At 45.8% G+C, this 16,280-nt stretch overlaps 1 gene segment (V, D, J or C); it reads left to right on the forward strand.

Annotated features, from left to right (window-relative positions):
• Nucleotides 1-12,147: 12,147 nt before the first annotated feature.
• On the forward strand, nt 12,148-12,579 carry LOC115578237 (Ig heavy chain V region 914-like; the record flags this gene model as incomplete). The annotated part of the segment is given in 2 exon segments: nt 12,148-12,196; nt 12,281-12,579. Coding segments are annotated over 2 exon segments (348 nt in total), but the record flags the coding sequence as incomplete, so codon positions are not given.
• Nucleotides 12,580-16,280: the final 3,701 nt, after the last annotated feature.

Below are 16,280 nucleotides of genomic sequence, written 5' to 3' on the forward strand. Positions count from 1 at the left end.
CAAACGCAAGGCTAGGGGGAGACAAAATGCCTACCGTCCGGCCACGCCCAGCACACACTCCCCAAAGGAGGGGCTGGCGGCCACATTCAACTGGTAGAACCTAGTAAAGGTTGACTGAGACGACCATGTGGCGGCGGAGCATATGGAAGCAAGGGAAGCCCCCCGCCACAAGGCCCATGAGGCAGCCACACCCCGAGTGGAGTGTCCCCGGACCCCTGGTGGAACAGGCGCACCCACCAGCACATAAGCCTGTCGGATCGTGTCCACAACCCAGTGCGACAGCCTGGATTTTGACAGAGGCCTGCCCAAACGCCCATGGTCGTAACATACAAAAAGCTGGTCGGACTTCCGGACCGCCTGAGTACGCCGAATGTACGCCGTCAAGGCCCTGACCGGGCATAGTGCGGACTGGCTCTGTTCAACCTCCTCGCCAGCGCTAGGCGAGGAGAGAGACCGGAGCTCGATCGACTGAGCCAGGTGGAACTCCGTCAGGACCTTAGGCAGGAAGGCAGGGTTGGGGCGGAGAACCACACTCGAGCCATCTGGGGAAAACCGACAGCAGTCACCATGCACCGACAAGGCATGGAGTTCACTCACCCTTCTGGCCGAAGTGACGGCGAGCAGAAGGGCGGTTTTCATGGAAAGCCATTTGAGGTCAGCACCCCCTAGAGGTTCAAAGGGGGGACACTGGAGGGCCCCAAGGACGACATCCAAGTCCTAGGGGGGAACTGCAGGACCAGTGGTACGCACCGTAAGTCGCTGGGCCCCTCGCAGAAACCGGGAAATAAGCACACAGTCGTCCGTACTCAGTGCAATTTCCCCGATGCGCACTGCCTTGATTGCTGCCACCAATCCTCGCAGTGTTACAGCGGCCTTCTGTGCCTCAAGCTGGGACTGCAGGAACCGCAGGATCTCCTGAGCCGAGGCCAAATAGGGGTCCACCTGTTGAGACACACACCAGGTGGTAAACACCTGCCAACGGTAAGAATGGGCAGCCCTCGTGGATGGAGCCCGGGCATGCTGGATTGTCGCCACCACAGGCTCCGGCAACCCTAAGGCCAGGAGCCTGTCCCTCTCAGGGGCCAAGCCACCAGCCTGAGCCCCTCTGGAAAGGGGTGGAACAGGGCTCCGTTCGCCTGGGGGAGCAGGTCCCTCCTGTGCGGGAGCTCCCATGGCAACCCGCCCAGCAGGGGTGGAATCGCTGAAAACCACAGCATGTGGGGCCACAGAGGAGCCACCAGTATAAGCTGGGCACGCTCCACCAGAACTCTTCGGAGAAGAGGCTGGAGAAGGGTGAAGGGAGGAAAGGCGTAGAGCAGAACCTGGGGCCAAGGATGTGCCAGAGCATCCCAACCCATGGGGGGGATCGTCGTTCCTCAGGGAGAAAAAGAGCGGGCAATGCGTCGACTCCCTGGATGCAAACAGGTCGACCTCTGTCCTGCCTAGGCGGTGTCATATCTCGGAGACCACCTGAGGGTGGAGCCTCCACTCCCCCGGCTGGGGCCCTCCCCTCGACATGATGTCTGCCGCGGAGTTCAGTGCCCCTGGCACGTGCACGGCTCTGAGCGAGAGGAAGTGTGGGTGAGCCCACTGCCACAGGATGGTTGCGAGCTTGCACAGGGCAGGGGAGCCGAGGCCCCCCTGTCTGTTGATGTAAGCGGCAATCACTGTGCTGTCGGTGCGGACAATGACATGGTGACCCTTTAGCCTTGGCAGGAAACGACGCAGAGCAAGGAAAACCGCCCTCAGCTCTAGACATTTATGTGCTGACCCAGCCACCGGCCGGTCCAGACACCGTTGACACCACGGCCTTCGTGTACGGCGCCCCACCCCGAAGGAGATGCGTCTGTGTACACTAGCTGGCGATAGATCACTGGACCCAGGGCTCGGCCCAGCTTGATGTTTGCTGGGACCTTCCACCACTGGAGGGCCCTGTGAAGCCTCCAAGAGACCACCACTTTGGTCTTGTGGGACCTCTGAGGGCACAGCCCCAAGCCCAGCAGACATCTCTGCACGGGCCGCATGTGTAAGAGGGCAAGGGGGACCACCTGCACCATGGCTGCCATCAGGCCCATAAGGCGAAGGCAGAGTCCCCAGTTGACCAGAGCCTGCAGCTGGAAGAGGGTGAGGCAAGTCCTGAAAGCCTGCTGCCTCTCCAGGGTCAGAGCAACGGTCGCACTCCTCGAGTCCAGGACCATGCCCAGGAAGGTGGTCACCTGGGAAGGCTCGAGCCTGCTCTTCTTGTAGTTCAGGCGCAGACCTAGGCCCTGAACGTGGTTCAACAGCCAGGCTACGTGGTGGCGGCACTGCTCCTCCGAGACTGCACAGACCAGCCAGTCGTCGAGGTAGTTCAGGATCCTGATCCCTCCCTGCCTCAGGGGGGAGAGGGCCGCATCCATACAGCGAGTGAAGGTCCGTGGTGCTAGAGAAATGCCGAATGGCAGCACCTGGAACTCGTACACCCTGCCTGCAAATCCGAACCGCAGGAACCGCCAGTGACCCCTCCAGATGGGTATCTGGAAATACGCATCTTTGAGGTCTATGGTGGCAAACCAGTCTCCTGCAGTGACTGCCTGTCTCACCCTGGGGACTGTCAGGAACCGGCATCGCAGGGGCCGGAGATACCTGTTGAGCCCCCTGAGGTCTAGAATTGGGCGGAGCCCCCCGTCTCTCTTCGGGGCCAAAAAATAGCAGGAGAAGAACCCGGCCTGGTGATCTCCGGAGGGCACCTCCCTTATAGCTTCCTTCTCCAGGAGGGTGGACAGCTCCGCCTGCAAGACTGCTCTCTGTTGAGGATCGCCCACTGTTGTAAAGGTGGGTGTCCTTGTTACTGGTGGCCGGCGTAGAAACTGGATATGGTATCCGCGGGTCATGGTTGAGACCACCCACGGGTCTGCCCCCAGGGCCGACCAGGCCGCCCTCCCGACAGCCACCGGGCCCCCGGCTGGGGCCCGTTGGCTGTCAGGAGGGCGGGGGCGCCTAGAGGAACTCTGAGCCTTAGCAGGTGGTCCTCTCCCTCTGCCCTGCCGGGAAGCCTCCAACTGGAGTCTAAGGTCCCCTTGACCCCATGTCGAGGCTTCTGGTGCCGGCTGAGGCCGAGGCGCTCTTGGCCTCCCAGGGCCCGTGGCGCGCCTGGCCAGACCACCTGAGACCTCCTTCGCACAGCAACGGCTCTCCTGAGCCTGCTGTATCAAGGCAGTAGCGTGGGGCCCAAACATTGCGGTGGGTTCCACCGGCACCTTAAGCAGGCAGTCTCTATCCCCCTGCTGAAGCTGGGACTGCGACAGCCACAAGTGGCGCCTGGCCACCCAGAAGGAAGCTAAGGCACAGCCTGCTGCCTCAGCCTGCTCCTTCATCACTGAGGAGAGGCATGAGGAGGCCAGCCGCAGCTCCTCGCCTACACTGGTGTCCGCCTGAACTTGATGAGTTAAGTCGCAGAGGTAGAGTGACAGGATGGCCCTGGTATTGGCCAACCGAGTCTGCACCGCCATAGCCTTATGTAGCTTAGCGAGCAGACTATCCATAACCCTGCAGTTCTTGCTAGAGCAGGTGGCATTACCGAGGATGGAGCTGGAGGGAGAAACTAGTGGAGTGAGGGTTCGGTCCACTGCGGAAAGTAGCCCACAAGCAATCTGGTCCCTGTCATGCACGTTGGAGAAACGGCGACATGCCGCAGACCACTTGTGGGTAGCAGCTGGAGACTGGAACTGCTGACACAGCAGCTTTTTAAAGTCAGGTAGGAGGGGCACCTGGGTTGATGCAGGGCGCATCTCCGTACCCTCCTCGAACCTAGAAGATGTGGCCCCAGGGTTCTCAGGGAGGGCAACGCCCAAAACCCTGGAAGCCCTGTTAATCACCTCAGCAAACCGGTGGGCCAACTCCCCTCTTGTCACCTCGCCCACTGTGTGCTGTGCACAAGAGAGGTCATTGTCATCGGAGGAAAAGACGGTTTCCACATCCACGTCCTCCTCCTCGGCTTCTTCTTCCTCCCTGCCTGACCCCGAAGCCGGGGGCGGGAAAGAGCTAAGCGGAGGCCGGACCACCATAGGCTGAAGAGGCGGCAACGGAGCCTGCCAGGCTCCTAGATACTCCCTCCTCCCCTCCGAGGCTGTCGCCATTCTCCCAATTTTCTGTCTCGGCCCCTCAGAAACATGGGAGCCCGTACGCTTTGCAGCAAAAAAGCGACAGCGAGCCTCCCTAGTACGTGAAGGCAGAATAAAACAATCCATGCACGACTGAGGATTTTCCTTAGAGACCAGAGCATGCTCATGTCCCAAACACAGCACGCAGTTATCATGCCCATCCTCTAGGGGCATGGCCACCCCGCAGCCCACACAGCAATGTCCCTCCTGGTCTGCCATACTGCCAGGGGCCGGAAACCGGAAGTTCTTCGCCACTTCCTGTTTACCTGCTAGCCGGTAGCACCGCAGCTCTCTTGCTTGTTATTTGCTTTTTTGAGTGTACTCTGCGTGCCGGCCGCTGTGAGGGCCGTACGTTCACGAGGGGATGTGGGGAGAGTGCTTGAACTGTGAGAGACGTTCGCCGCCGAGCGCGTCAGCCCGCGAGCCGCGGGCAATGCGCCGGGGAGAGGACGCCGCCGAGGCCGGGAGCCAGAGACCTCCGGCTCCCAGACCAGGTGCGCGATGTGCACCCCACTAGCGCGACAGCTCACGAGCCGCGAGCAACACGCCGGAGAGGGGACACTGACAGTACTCAGCGCGTATCCCCCGAGCACGTTAGCTCACGAGCCGCGAGCAATGCGCCGGGGAGCGGGAGAGTGCTTGAACTCGGAGAGACGTTCGCCGCCGAGCGCGTCAGCCCGCGTGCCGCGGGCAATACGCCAGGGAGAGGACGCCGCCAAGGCCGGGGGCCGGAGACCTCCGGCTGGCCCAGACCAGATGCAGGATGTGTAATAACCCCACTCACAAGCCGCTAGCAATACGCCGGGGAGCCCACAGCCACCACTGCCGGGAGCCAGAGGGCCTCCGGCTCGATCAGGCAGGATGATGGCTCCGCTGAGAAAGGACAGAAAGAGTTCTGCACAGCAATCCAGGGAGGCTGCCAGAGACAGACGCCCCGACTTACTCCGGTAAGCGGATACACAGCTGTACAGTCTCCTCTCTTTCCCTACTTTTCTTTCTCTTTTTTGTTTTTTGTTTTCTGTAGATTGTGTGACACTGCACCCTGACGCACAAGTGGAGACCAAACAATCAGTGATTACACGCCGGCGCAGGTGCTTTATAGCTACGCAATGGGGCGTGGCCGGGCAAGCCGGTGTGTCTTAAAGAAATATCCAAGTGCCCTGACAAGCAGCGGGGGTCATGCCCCATACATATGGAATATGTAACGGAGTGGAGAGATAGTCTCAAGACGATAGAGAACTGGAGAATCCCACAGACTGACCTGCACATATTCAGGGTTTAGTAGCGATTACTGGAATGCTTGGATCAGACAGGCTGCTGGAAAAGGACTGGAGTGGGTTTCTACTATCAGCAGTGATGGCAGTAGCTACATCTACTACTCTGAGTCAGTCAAAGGCCAGTTTACCATCTCCAGAGACAACAGCAGACAGCAGGTGTATCTGCAGATGAACAGTGTGAAGACCGAAGATTCTGCTGTTTATTATTGTGCTCGAGAGACACAGTGACTGGAGTTGTTGAGCAGCCGTTCAAAAACCAACATAACTGATCTCAGCCTGGTAGAGCCCAGAAGTATTTTTCCTCCCTATTTTTACGACATGATTAATTCTACATTTTATTCTTTATTTTAATGGCTTGAAATATGGTTTCATATTCTATAACTTACAATACACACAATGTTAATCATAAATGACAGAAAGTCCTGAATACTGTTGCTGATAAATATTAAAATCATCATTGTAACTTGTTCAAAAATAAAAATAAAAAGGTAATAAAGATGACTTATTGATAAAAGAGTCAAAAATATCAAAAGCCAAAATATAAAGGAAAAAAATGAGTTTATAGTCTATTCTCTAAAATCACAGGAGCGCAGTCAGTGTGATGTTACTCTCTCCTCTGAAAGAACACTCTGAGATGTTCCCATAGATCTTAACTGACTGACAATCAACAATTGGAAATATATATTTTTTTGCTTGTTGTTTTGTTTTGTTTTTTGTCACATGTTTCAGTTCCTGAGCAGCTGCTTTTCTCTTCAGACTCCAGATTTCTCTGTATGTCTTTAAGTATCTACAAACACTGAAACCATTAACAGTCTTATATGCAAACCAACATCAGAGAAATGTTTTCATGTTTACATGATCTTGGCTGCTGTCACTGTTTTCCTGATTGCGGTAAATACTGTGAGTAAGTTCGCAAAAAAATTAATGTAATAGATAAATTATGCAGTTTAAATAAAGCTGCGGTCATATGTTTGAAGTTAATCTTAAATGTGATGTTGGAGGTGCTGACAGTAAATAAATCATATTTAAAGTGTTTCAATTAAAATGTTTTGAAATGAAAATATCATGTGTAAAGCAGAGGTGATTTCCAGGCATGTTTTCACTCTGCAGATATAATAACAGTCAACAGACTCTCCTATTGGCTCCAGTCAGACCAACATTGATGCTTCATATGTTTGATTCTATGCAAACTCAGTGAGCTTCCTTGTTACTCAGCTATAAACACTTCCCATCAGGCTGTCAGTGGAGTTCACAGCACGTCACTTTCAACATCAACCATGTTTTCTGTAGCTCTGCTGCTGCTGTTGGCAGCTGGATGTGAGTCTCTCTGGATTTGTCAAAGTCAACAGTTCTTCTTTTGCAGTTTAACTTGATCATTTGTTACAAAACATTTTGTTTTTTTAACAAAAGGTATGAAGTGTGAACAGTTGACACAGCCAGCCTCTCTGACTGTGCAGCCAGGTCAACGTCTGACCATCACCTGTCAGGTCTCTTATTCTGTTAGCAGCTACTGGACAGCTTGGATCAGACAACCACAATTGTCATGAATTGTATGTTTTTTCTATTAAAAAATGTTGAAAATACTCAATTTAGTGGTATTATAAAATTGATCAGCCGGTCAATTTCTTGAAATTGTGCAGAGTGATTTATATTGAGGGGCAATATAGGGGTGTTTGTCAAACAGTTGCACAAAAACTAATAAACATGCAACAGTTTCTGGTGAAAGAATGAATCATGTACTGTAAACAATCATTCACCAGTTTCACCAAACAGTAACTGAGGTCTGAGTCAAATCCAGTTCCTCCCTGTGAGGAGGAGTCAATGCAAAACTCAGATGTCTTCCTCCTCTATTTATCTGACTGCAGAGAGGATGACAGAGAACAGTGGACACACAGTTTAACATGATGGACTATAGGACAGGACTGCTGCTGTTAACTGTCTGCTGGGCAGGTGAACATCTTTACAGGGCTTGATTTGTCATTTTAATTTTTTTAAGCATGACATGTGTCTCATGTATGTCTCAACAGGTGTTAATGGTCAGACTCTGACAGAATCTGAACCAGTGGTTAAAAGGCCTGGAGAATCTCACAGATTGACCTGTACAGCCTCTGGATTCACATTCAGCAGCCAATACATGCACTGGATCAGACAGGCTCCTGGAAAAGGACTGGAGTGGCTTGTTGAGATCTATCCTAGTGGTGGCACCACTTACTATTCTGAATCAGTCAAAGGCCGGTTTACCATCTCCGGAGACGACAGCAGACAGCAGGTGTATCTGCAGATGAACAGTCTGAAGACTGAAGATTCTGCTGTTTATAATTGTGCTCGAGACTCACAGTGACTGGAGTTGGTTGAGCAGCTGTACAAAAACCTACAGTACTCATCTTTACTGGGCTAAAGGAGCCAAATATGACGTATTTTATTTTATACATTATTATGCTGTAATTTTAAATCTATTCCTGAGAAATATTGATAGTAAATATTATTTGAAACAAAACACAATGAAGGTTTCTTGTTGATAAAAGTGACAAAAATGTCTCTGAATTTTGTGGAATCTCAATGAGTCATAATATGAATGTTAAAAATAATGTTACAGTTTCTTTCATAAAATCACTAGAGGGCAGTCAGTTACAAGTTTGTCTCTCCTCTGTTACTTTAAGGAGAGTGGTCAGCAGAGCTGGACAACCAGTCACTCTGTCCTGTAAAGTGGAAGGACTTGCTCTGGCTTGGCTGCACAGGACTGGAATGGATCGGACGCATTGATGGTGGAACTGGCACAATATTTGCCCAAAGTGTCCAAGGCCAGTTTAACATCACCAAAGACACGTCCACAAATGTTGTGTCCTTAGAGGTGAAGAGTCTAAAACAAGAAGACTCTGCAGTTTATTATTGTGCATGAGAGCCACAGTGACACAGCAGACTACAGAGCTGTACAAAAACTGAACTACACTGATCTCTGTATGAGAAGCACTGAAGCATGTCAGGACTTTGAAAACAAATAATGTCCCTTTGAATGAGGCCAGTTAACAATGAAACACATTTCATCTTGTCTGTCTGCTTCACCCAAGTAAAGAAATAAAGAATAATGTTTTAATTTTCTAATTTGGACTCTCAATTGAACATCAAATGAACAAATGATGCATGTGCATCATATTGCATCACTCATCATATGTCAATGTATCAACCATAAATTATTTGAATTTAGTTTGAAAAGAGAAAAACAGTTTGAAAATGATTTGATCAGCGTGTCTTGATCAACACATGAAGTAAAATCTATAAAACACCTGTTAATTGTGTGACGGTATAAGACGAAAATCAAGCAATATTCATAAAAGTGATTCTGGTGATCAGAATTAAACTGCAGATTATTCATATTGTTGTAAATATTCTAATGTGCTGCCAACTGCTTTCAAAGTGACTGATAAGAAACAAAATATTGATGACAAGATGAATCATTATTTCATTAACTTTAATAAAACCTGTATCTTAGAGTTCTCAACGGGCCAGAAATTTACAGCCCGACCCGGCCCGTGGGTTTTAAGCCCGAACCCGACGCAGCCCGACACACCAGCATGAATTGTCTGCCCGAACCCGACCCCCCGCGTGCCTGCATTGTTTTCCTCATACACTTGTTATCATGATCAGACAGACAGCAGACGGAAATTCAGAGTACGTCACGCAGAGGCGTCAGGTTTGGGTCTGCCCCTCCCCATGAAGCAGGCAGCCAGACTTACTCTTCACTACACATGAACAGCGATGAATCACAACAAACAATATATATTTTACAACATGCAAGAAATGTGTTTTATAAAAAAGGAAGCCCGAGGCCCGACCCGGCTCATTTGCCTATTTTTTCGGCCCGAACCCGGCCCGAACCTGCAGGTCCAGTCGGGTTTGTCGGGCCGGCCCGACCCGTTGAGAACTCTACTGTATGTTAATGTGTCAGATGTCTGAACTAAGAATAACATTTCTTTGTTTATGGAATAAATGCGGTTGTGTTGTTAATACTGACTGACATTTCACAGAAACTGAAACATGTTAGACTCTTGGACAGTAATTCCCAAGTGTTGATATAGATCTCCAGTCCAGCTGTTTTCTACCCTGTGAGGAGGAGTCGATGCAAAACTCAGATGTCTTCCTCCTCTACTTATCTGACTGCAGAGAGGATGACAGAGAACAGTGGACACACAGTTTAACATGATGGACTATAGGACAGGACTGCTGCTGTTAACTGTCTGCTGGGCAGGTGAATGTATACAAAGGTCTTAATTTTAGATTACTTCTATTTGTGCTCCCAAGCCAATGACACACATTTTTTTTGTCTCAACAGGGGTTGATGGTCAAACTCTGACAGAATCTGAACCAGTGGTTAAAAGGCCTGGAGAATCTCACAGATTGACCTGTACAGCCTCTGGATTCACATTCAGCAGCTACACTATGAGCTGGGTCAGACAGGCTCCTGGAAAAGGACTGGAGTGGATTGCCTGGATTGATAGCGGTAGTGGTAGCACAAAGTACTACTCTGAGTCAGTCAAAGGCCGGTTTACCATCTCCAGAGACAACAGCAGACAACAGGTGTATCTGCAGATGAACAGTCTGAAGACTGAAGATTCTGCTGTTTATTATTGTGCTCGACAGCCACAGTGACACAGGAAGGAGCAACGCTGTACAAAAACTCAACATGTCAAAACAGGTTGAAACTTTACAATCTGTTTTTCACAATTACAGAAATAAATTTCAGTTCAAGAAAATCAACACAATCAGAGAATCATCATCTCAATAAAACTGCTTAATTCAGAAAAAATCTGTCATAGTTCTGATGTTTTCACATATGTACTTAAATATTCTCTTTATGTTAGTGTCTTTCCATCTGACTTGTGCTCTAAATGTGGGTCAAAATGAATGTTCACAACACAACTTCAGGCTCTGACTCCTTGTAAGAGGACAGTTGATGCTCCTTTTATATCCTGTCAGTGTCCTTCTCTATGCAAAGTGAACTTCCTCACAGTCTGCTATAAAGACTTGATATCATGCTGTCAGCTGCAGCAGAAGAGGATAACCTGAACACTTGTAACATGAAGCCACCAGAGGAGAAGCCCTCAGACCACTAATGATTACAACACCAGTTCACTGTTACAGTAAAGAGAGGAAGAGACATATTTAACAATGATAAAGAAAAAGGAATACAACACATTTCATTAGAATGCACAATAGCAATATTATTGAATGCAGCAGAGATATTATCTTAAAAGTGTCTTCTCTGTCTGACTCACAATTCATTAATGACCAAATTTGCGCATCTATGTTTTTAAAAGTTTTTCATTTCAAAAGATAAGACAACATCAAACTAAATTTGTTTTTATTCTGACTTGAGTTTTCTGTCCCCTGATATCTCAATTATATTTAACGATCACCACTGATGCCCAGGTGACCACCTCACAGGCTTCAAAAGAAACATTTTTATTATCTACCGTAAGTTCCGGACTATAAGCCGCTACTTTTTTCCCCACGCTTTGAACCATGCGGCCTATACAATGATGCGGCTCTTCTATAGACTTTAGGGGCTAATGGCCACCAGGGGGCGCTCTAGCAGGAAGCACAAGAGCGAGACAGACAGGTGGAAGAGATAATGCGCTGAGGAAGACGCTAGTTTGTGTTTTGAACAGTCATGTTGCGCATCATGCACACACCCTCATCATGGAAAACACACGAAGAAATGCATATGATGAAGCTTTTAAGTTAAAGGCAATCGATCTGGCTGTCGAAGAAGGAAATAGAGCTGCTGCACGTAAGCTTGGCATCAATGAATCAATGGTGAGAGACGTTGGAGACGGCAGCGTGAAGAACTGACTCAATGCAAAAAGACGACAAAAGCTTTCAGAGGTAATTAAAGCAGATGGCCCGAACTTGAAAACGTTCTTGAAGACTGGGTGAACACACAGAGAGCAGACGTGGACACTTGCAGCTTATTGAGAAGTGCGGCCTATATATGTACACATTAAGGTACAACTAGTGGGATTCACACTGGTGGCTGCTGGGAGGTCTGTTTATTGATGAGCTATCAGCCACTTAGCATGCATTGTTTAATTTTTAATAGCAATGACTGAATTCAAAAGTCCTTGAAGTTTAACTGAGGCCAATCTTGTCTTCATTCACTATCAGCTTTGTTAAATACCATGTCCGATCATCAAACCTCCACCAGGCTACAGTTCAAGGTTAGAATACCAAAACATTGTATTCAATGAAACTGATTATAGCGAAGGTATTGTGCTTGCTTGTGATCTAGGAGCCAAATTATCACTTTCTATTTAATGATGTTTTACCCAACGACCCAACCTTCGAACATTTCTGCACATTTGCTCAAAAGTCCACCCCTTACTATAAATATATTTTTGAAATTACTTTATATGATATAGCTATTAGTCATAACTTCGGTTTACACTATGATTTAGATATTTTTATGCGACTATTTCTTTTACAATTATGGCAATTCAGATGTTGAACCCGATTCAGTCTTCTTTAGACTTTAGAGTGAGACATCCAGATACTGAACCTTTTTGGAACATCAATAGACATCCATTCTACAGTTTGACCAAACAGTAACTGATATATGAGTCAAATCCAGTTCCTCAATGTGAGGAGGAGTCAATGCAAAACGCAGATGTCTTCCTCCTCTACTTATCTGACTGCAGAGAGGATGACAGAGAACAGAGGACACACAGTTTAACATGATGGACTATAGGACAGGACTGCTGCTGTTAACTGTCTGCTGGGCAGGTGAGGAGCTACACTGATCTTGTGTTTAAATAACTTACATTTGTGCTGCCAAGCCAATGACACACATGTATTTTGTCTCAACAGGGGTTGATGGTCAGACTCTGACAGAATCTGAACCAGTGGTTAAAAGGCCTGGAGAATCTCACAGATTGACCTGTACAGCCTCTGGATTCACAATCAGTAGCTACTGGATGGCCTGGATCAGACAGGCTCCTGGAAAAGGCCTGGAGTGGATTGCTTATGTCAGCAGTGGCAGTGGTGGCACCCAGTACTACTCTGAGTCAGTCAAAGGCCGGTTTACCATCTCCAGAGACAACAGCAGACAGCAGGTGTATCTGCAGATGAACAGTCTGAAGACTGAAGATTCTGCTGTTTATTATTGTGCTCGAGACTCACAGTGACTGGAGTTGGTTGAGCAGCTGTACAAAAACCTACAGAACTCATCTTTACTGGGCTGAAAGAGCCAAAGCATGAAGCATTTTATATCATACACAATTATATTATGATTTTAAATCTGTTCCTGAGACATATTGATAGCGGTACTAGCTACAATACACACCAAATTAAATATAAAACTGATACAAATTCATCATAATTATTTAAACACAAAAAATTACAACTTATATGATAATGACACATTATAAGTGTACACGTCAACACAAAGGATAGAGAGTAGATTTCCTTACTTTTCTTGATTTCACAAGTCATCTTGCTTGACAGCCATGTGCTCTGCTATGACCTCGTGTCACTATGACTGCCAAGTAAACTTTTGTTGAAAAAATGTAAGCTTTTAAAGTTTAGGTTCATAGTTTATAATAACAGGTTAACTGGCAATCCCTGTATGTTACTAGTTGTATGTCATAGGTTGACTAGTTTCTAGCCAGTTTCTTTATATCAAATCAGAATGCTTACACTCTTCTATGACCTTATAATCACGGTCATTGTGAACATTGTGATCACCTCAGAAAATCTGTAGCTTCAAGGGTTTATGTACGCATATTGCCTCATTTGTATATTTTATATTATTTTTTAGACAAAGTGTAATACAAAAAGTATTTCTCTTAATATAAAGATTAATCAGATAGAAATGTATGAGGATATCTATAAAGGAAAAAAAAAAGTCCCATTCACCTGTAGTGTGATAATCGTGTCACCTGTCGTGATCATTTTCAGGACTTTCGCCCCGGGTAGAGATTTTGGCACACATCCCACGTTGTTCAATGGGGTCATATCAGTCTATAATAGTTGAGATATTCTCCGCTAAATGAAGCGCATACAAATCTTACCCAGGACCTAGACTATAGCAAACATTAAATGAAACAAAACACAATAAAGATTATTTGTTGATAAAAGGCCCAAAGACAGCACAACAATGTGGTCACTACAAAATAAAACATTTCTACAAATCCAGAGACAATAAAGTCTCTGAATTTTGTTGAATCTAAATGAGTCATAACATGAAGGTGAAAGATAATGTTACAGTTTCTTTCATAAAATCACTAGAGGGCAGCCAGTGACAAGTTTCTTTCTCCTCTGTAACTTAAAGGAGATTCTGTGTTCTCATCAGGGGCACCGCCAGGGATTTTGGGCCCCATGAAAAGAAATTTAATTGGGCCCTTGTATAGGCCGGCAAAAAAATGCGATGCCGTTTTATATAAAACTATGCATTTTAATAATATTTTTGACTATCATTCCCATATTTGTGAAAATAACAACATGACAGTTACGTGGTTACTGCTCACTGTCTCCCTTGTAGTCCCACATGCAGGTCTAATTTATCTCCACAACTGTAGACTCACAGGTGGTGGCACTGGATCTGGGGTGAATAAATACATATATGATGCCATATGGTTGTTGCAATTTAATCTTTTGATTTCCAGAAAATAAAAACATTGCTCTGATTGTATTGAGAGTTGTATTGTCACACAGTCTGCATGCACTAAAAATGTTCTCCACTGCTCCTACTGCAAAGCAGGGGAGTGAGAGTCCCAAACTACTGACCAAACACTCTATTGTAGTGATAGCTGAATTTCAACTATATTATATATACACATACACATGCTTTTTTTTTTTTTTATTTCAGAACTGTTTTTAATACATGCAAATCATTCTGAAATAAATATGAATTAGAGGCTATTTTTTTTATAACTCTCTTTTAACCCTCTGAAAATGATGGTGGATCATCTGGCATTAACATTACTGTCTTCTGAAGGCCGTCACAGGCTCAGTTTTAAGATTTATTTAAGTCATAAGCATCATAGAAATCTTGAAATTGAAATGAATCCGCTGATACCATGTCATATCATGCTATATTACAGGGAAAGGAGCTAAATATCGCTCCAAATTTTAACAGTTTTTACTGCGAGGTCCGCGACCACAACGTGAAATGATTAATTGTAATAATAACTTTCAGTCAGCACTTAATGAGGGATGAGATGAGGATGAGGAACCTGCTGCTGCTGAAACTGAGAAACTAGATTCATTGCTGTCTGACTGCCTTCAATCTTTACAAATACTGATGTTATTATTATATTTAACTGTTCTTAAACTGTGTTAGCTGTGAACTGTGCTCACTTTTCTTTTGAAAGAAATGTGTGAGGAGGTGTCTTTAGGGTTGCTACCTTGGATTTGTGGAAAAAAGGGACACTTGACCAAATGTTGCAGTGGGGGGGAGTTTGGTCAACATGTCAACATGAGGACAGACACACAGTAATTTACTCATGTGTCAATCAATTTGTTGTATTAACACAACTGGAAAAATGTATGTTTTGCAATCTGATCCGAATTACTATAAACTCTTGGGATGAGGATGCGCGAACACACACACGCACGCACCGCTGATGCTGATTGCATAAAAGCGATAAAGGCAATGGCTGCATGTTTTCATTTGTTTGATATGACACTTTATGCTTTATTGTTTTGCGTGAATATTCATTGTGATTTTAGAGATTTTCACCGGACACAAAACACATATGGCGGAAAATGTGTCCCCCTGGATTGGCCGTACCTATTCAAACTTCGAAAGTTTCGCCCAGTCAGGATTGTAAATAGTATATCAGTTTTTTTCACGCTGGTGGCTTGCAAGTATTTGCTCCATCTTCTTCCTCGTCCGTCATCTCTCTCACATTTCAAATAGAGATGCTAAAACTTCTTTGAGCATTGGATGGAGGTGCGCGCATGATGCACCTTATCATGTGATTGGATGTGTGATGTAGAGGTAGACTATAAACGGGAAGAACACAGAGACATTTTCATGGATTAAAGCAAAAAAAAATCTTTTGACTGGATGTTGTTTCGAGCTGTGGCCAAGTCATATTCCAAACTTGTAATTTGTGGAACATGTTACTTGGCATGTTACTTGACACGTGCTAAAAGAATAAGATAAGATTTGTAGCCTCACCCTGTTCTCTAATGCAGACATGAAGTTTAAATATTTTACCAACAGTGTTTTACGGGAGGATGATCTGAACAGCTGTTCTATTCACACTTAAAATGTTTTTTGTCTTTTCAATGTAATTTTCAATCTATGAAATCAAACTGACTTTTTTTTGCCAAGCTTCTCTCAAGTTTTACTCTTTCAAATAATCAACCATCTACAGAACTTTTCAGTACGCTATTTTTCTACTTCTTCTTCTTCTCATCATCATTATCACAAATTATTATTATTAATAATGCATTTTTCTATTAAACGACAAGAGTCTCACTTTAAACAATATTATTATTATTATCATTATTATTATTAAAATAATAATAATATTGTTTAAAGTGAGCCTCTTATCGTTTAATAGAAAGATGCATCATACAAACAGCAACATTTGCAGCCTTGTCAGTCTGATGGCGAGTTGTCACCTTTCTGTCATCACTGACATACTGTTAATAATCAAAGAAGCTCTGAGGCTTTACATTTGTTCTATATGTTAAAATACAAGATTTCAGCATTGAGCTACAATCAGGCTACATTCATGATTTTGTACATTCAAACTAACCAAAAACTTATTATTGATCATCATTATGAAGTTTCAGGGCGTTCCTGTAACCATGGTAACACACGGTGCCAGAGGGGAGGGAGAGACGCTGAATGAAG

The sequence above is a fragment of the Sparus aurata genome, unplaced genomic scaffold, assembly GCF_900880675.1.
Source record: "Sparus aurata unplaced genomic scaffold, fSpaAur1.1, whole genome shotgun sequence".
NCBI lineage: Eukaryota > Metazoa > Chordata > Actinopteri > Spariformes > Sparidae > Sparus > Sparus aurata.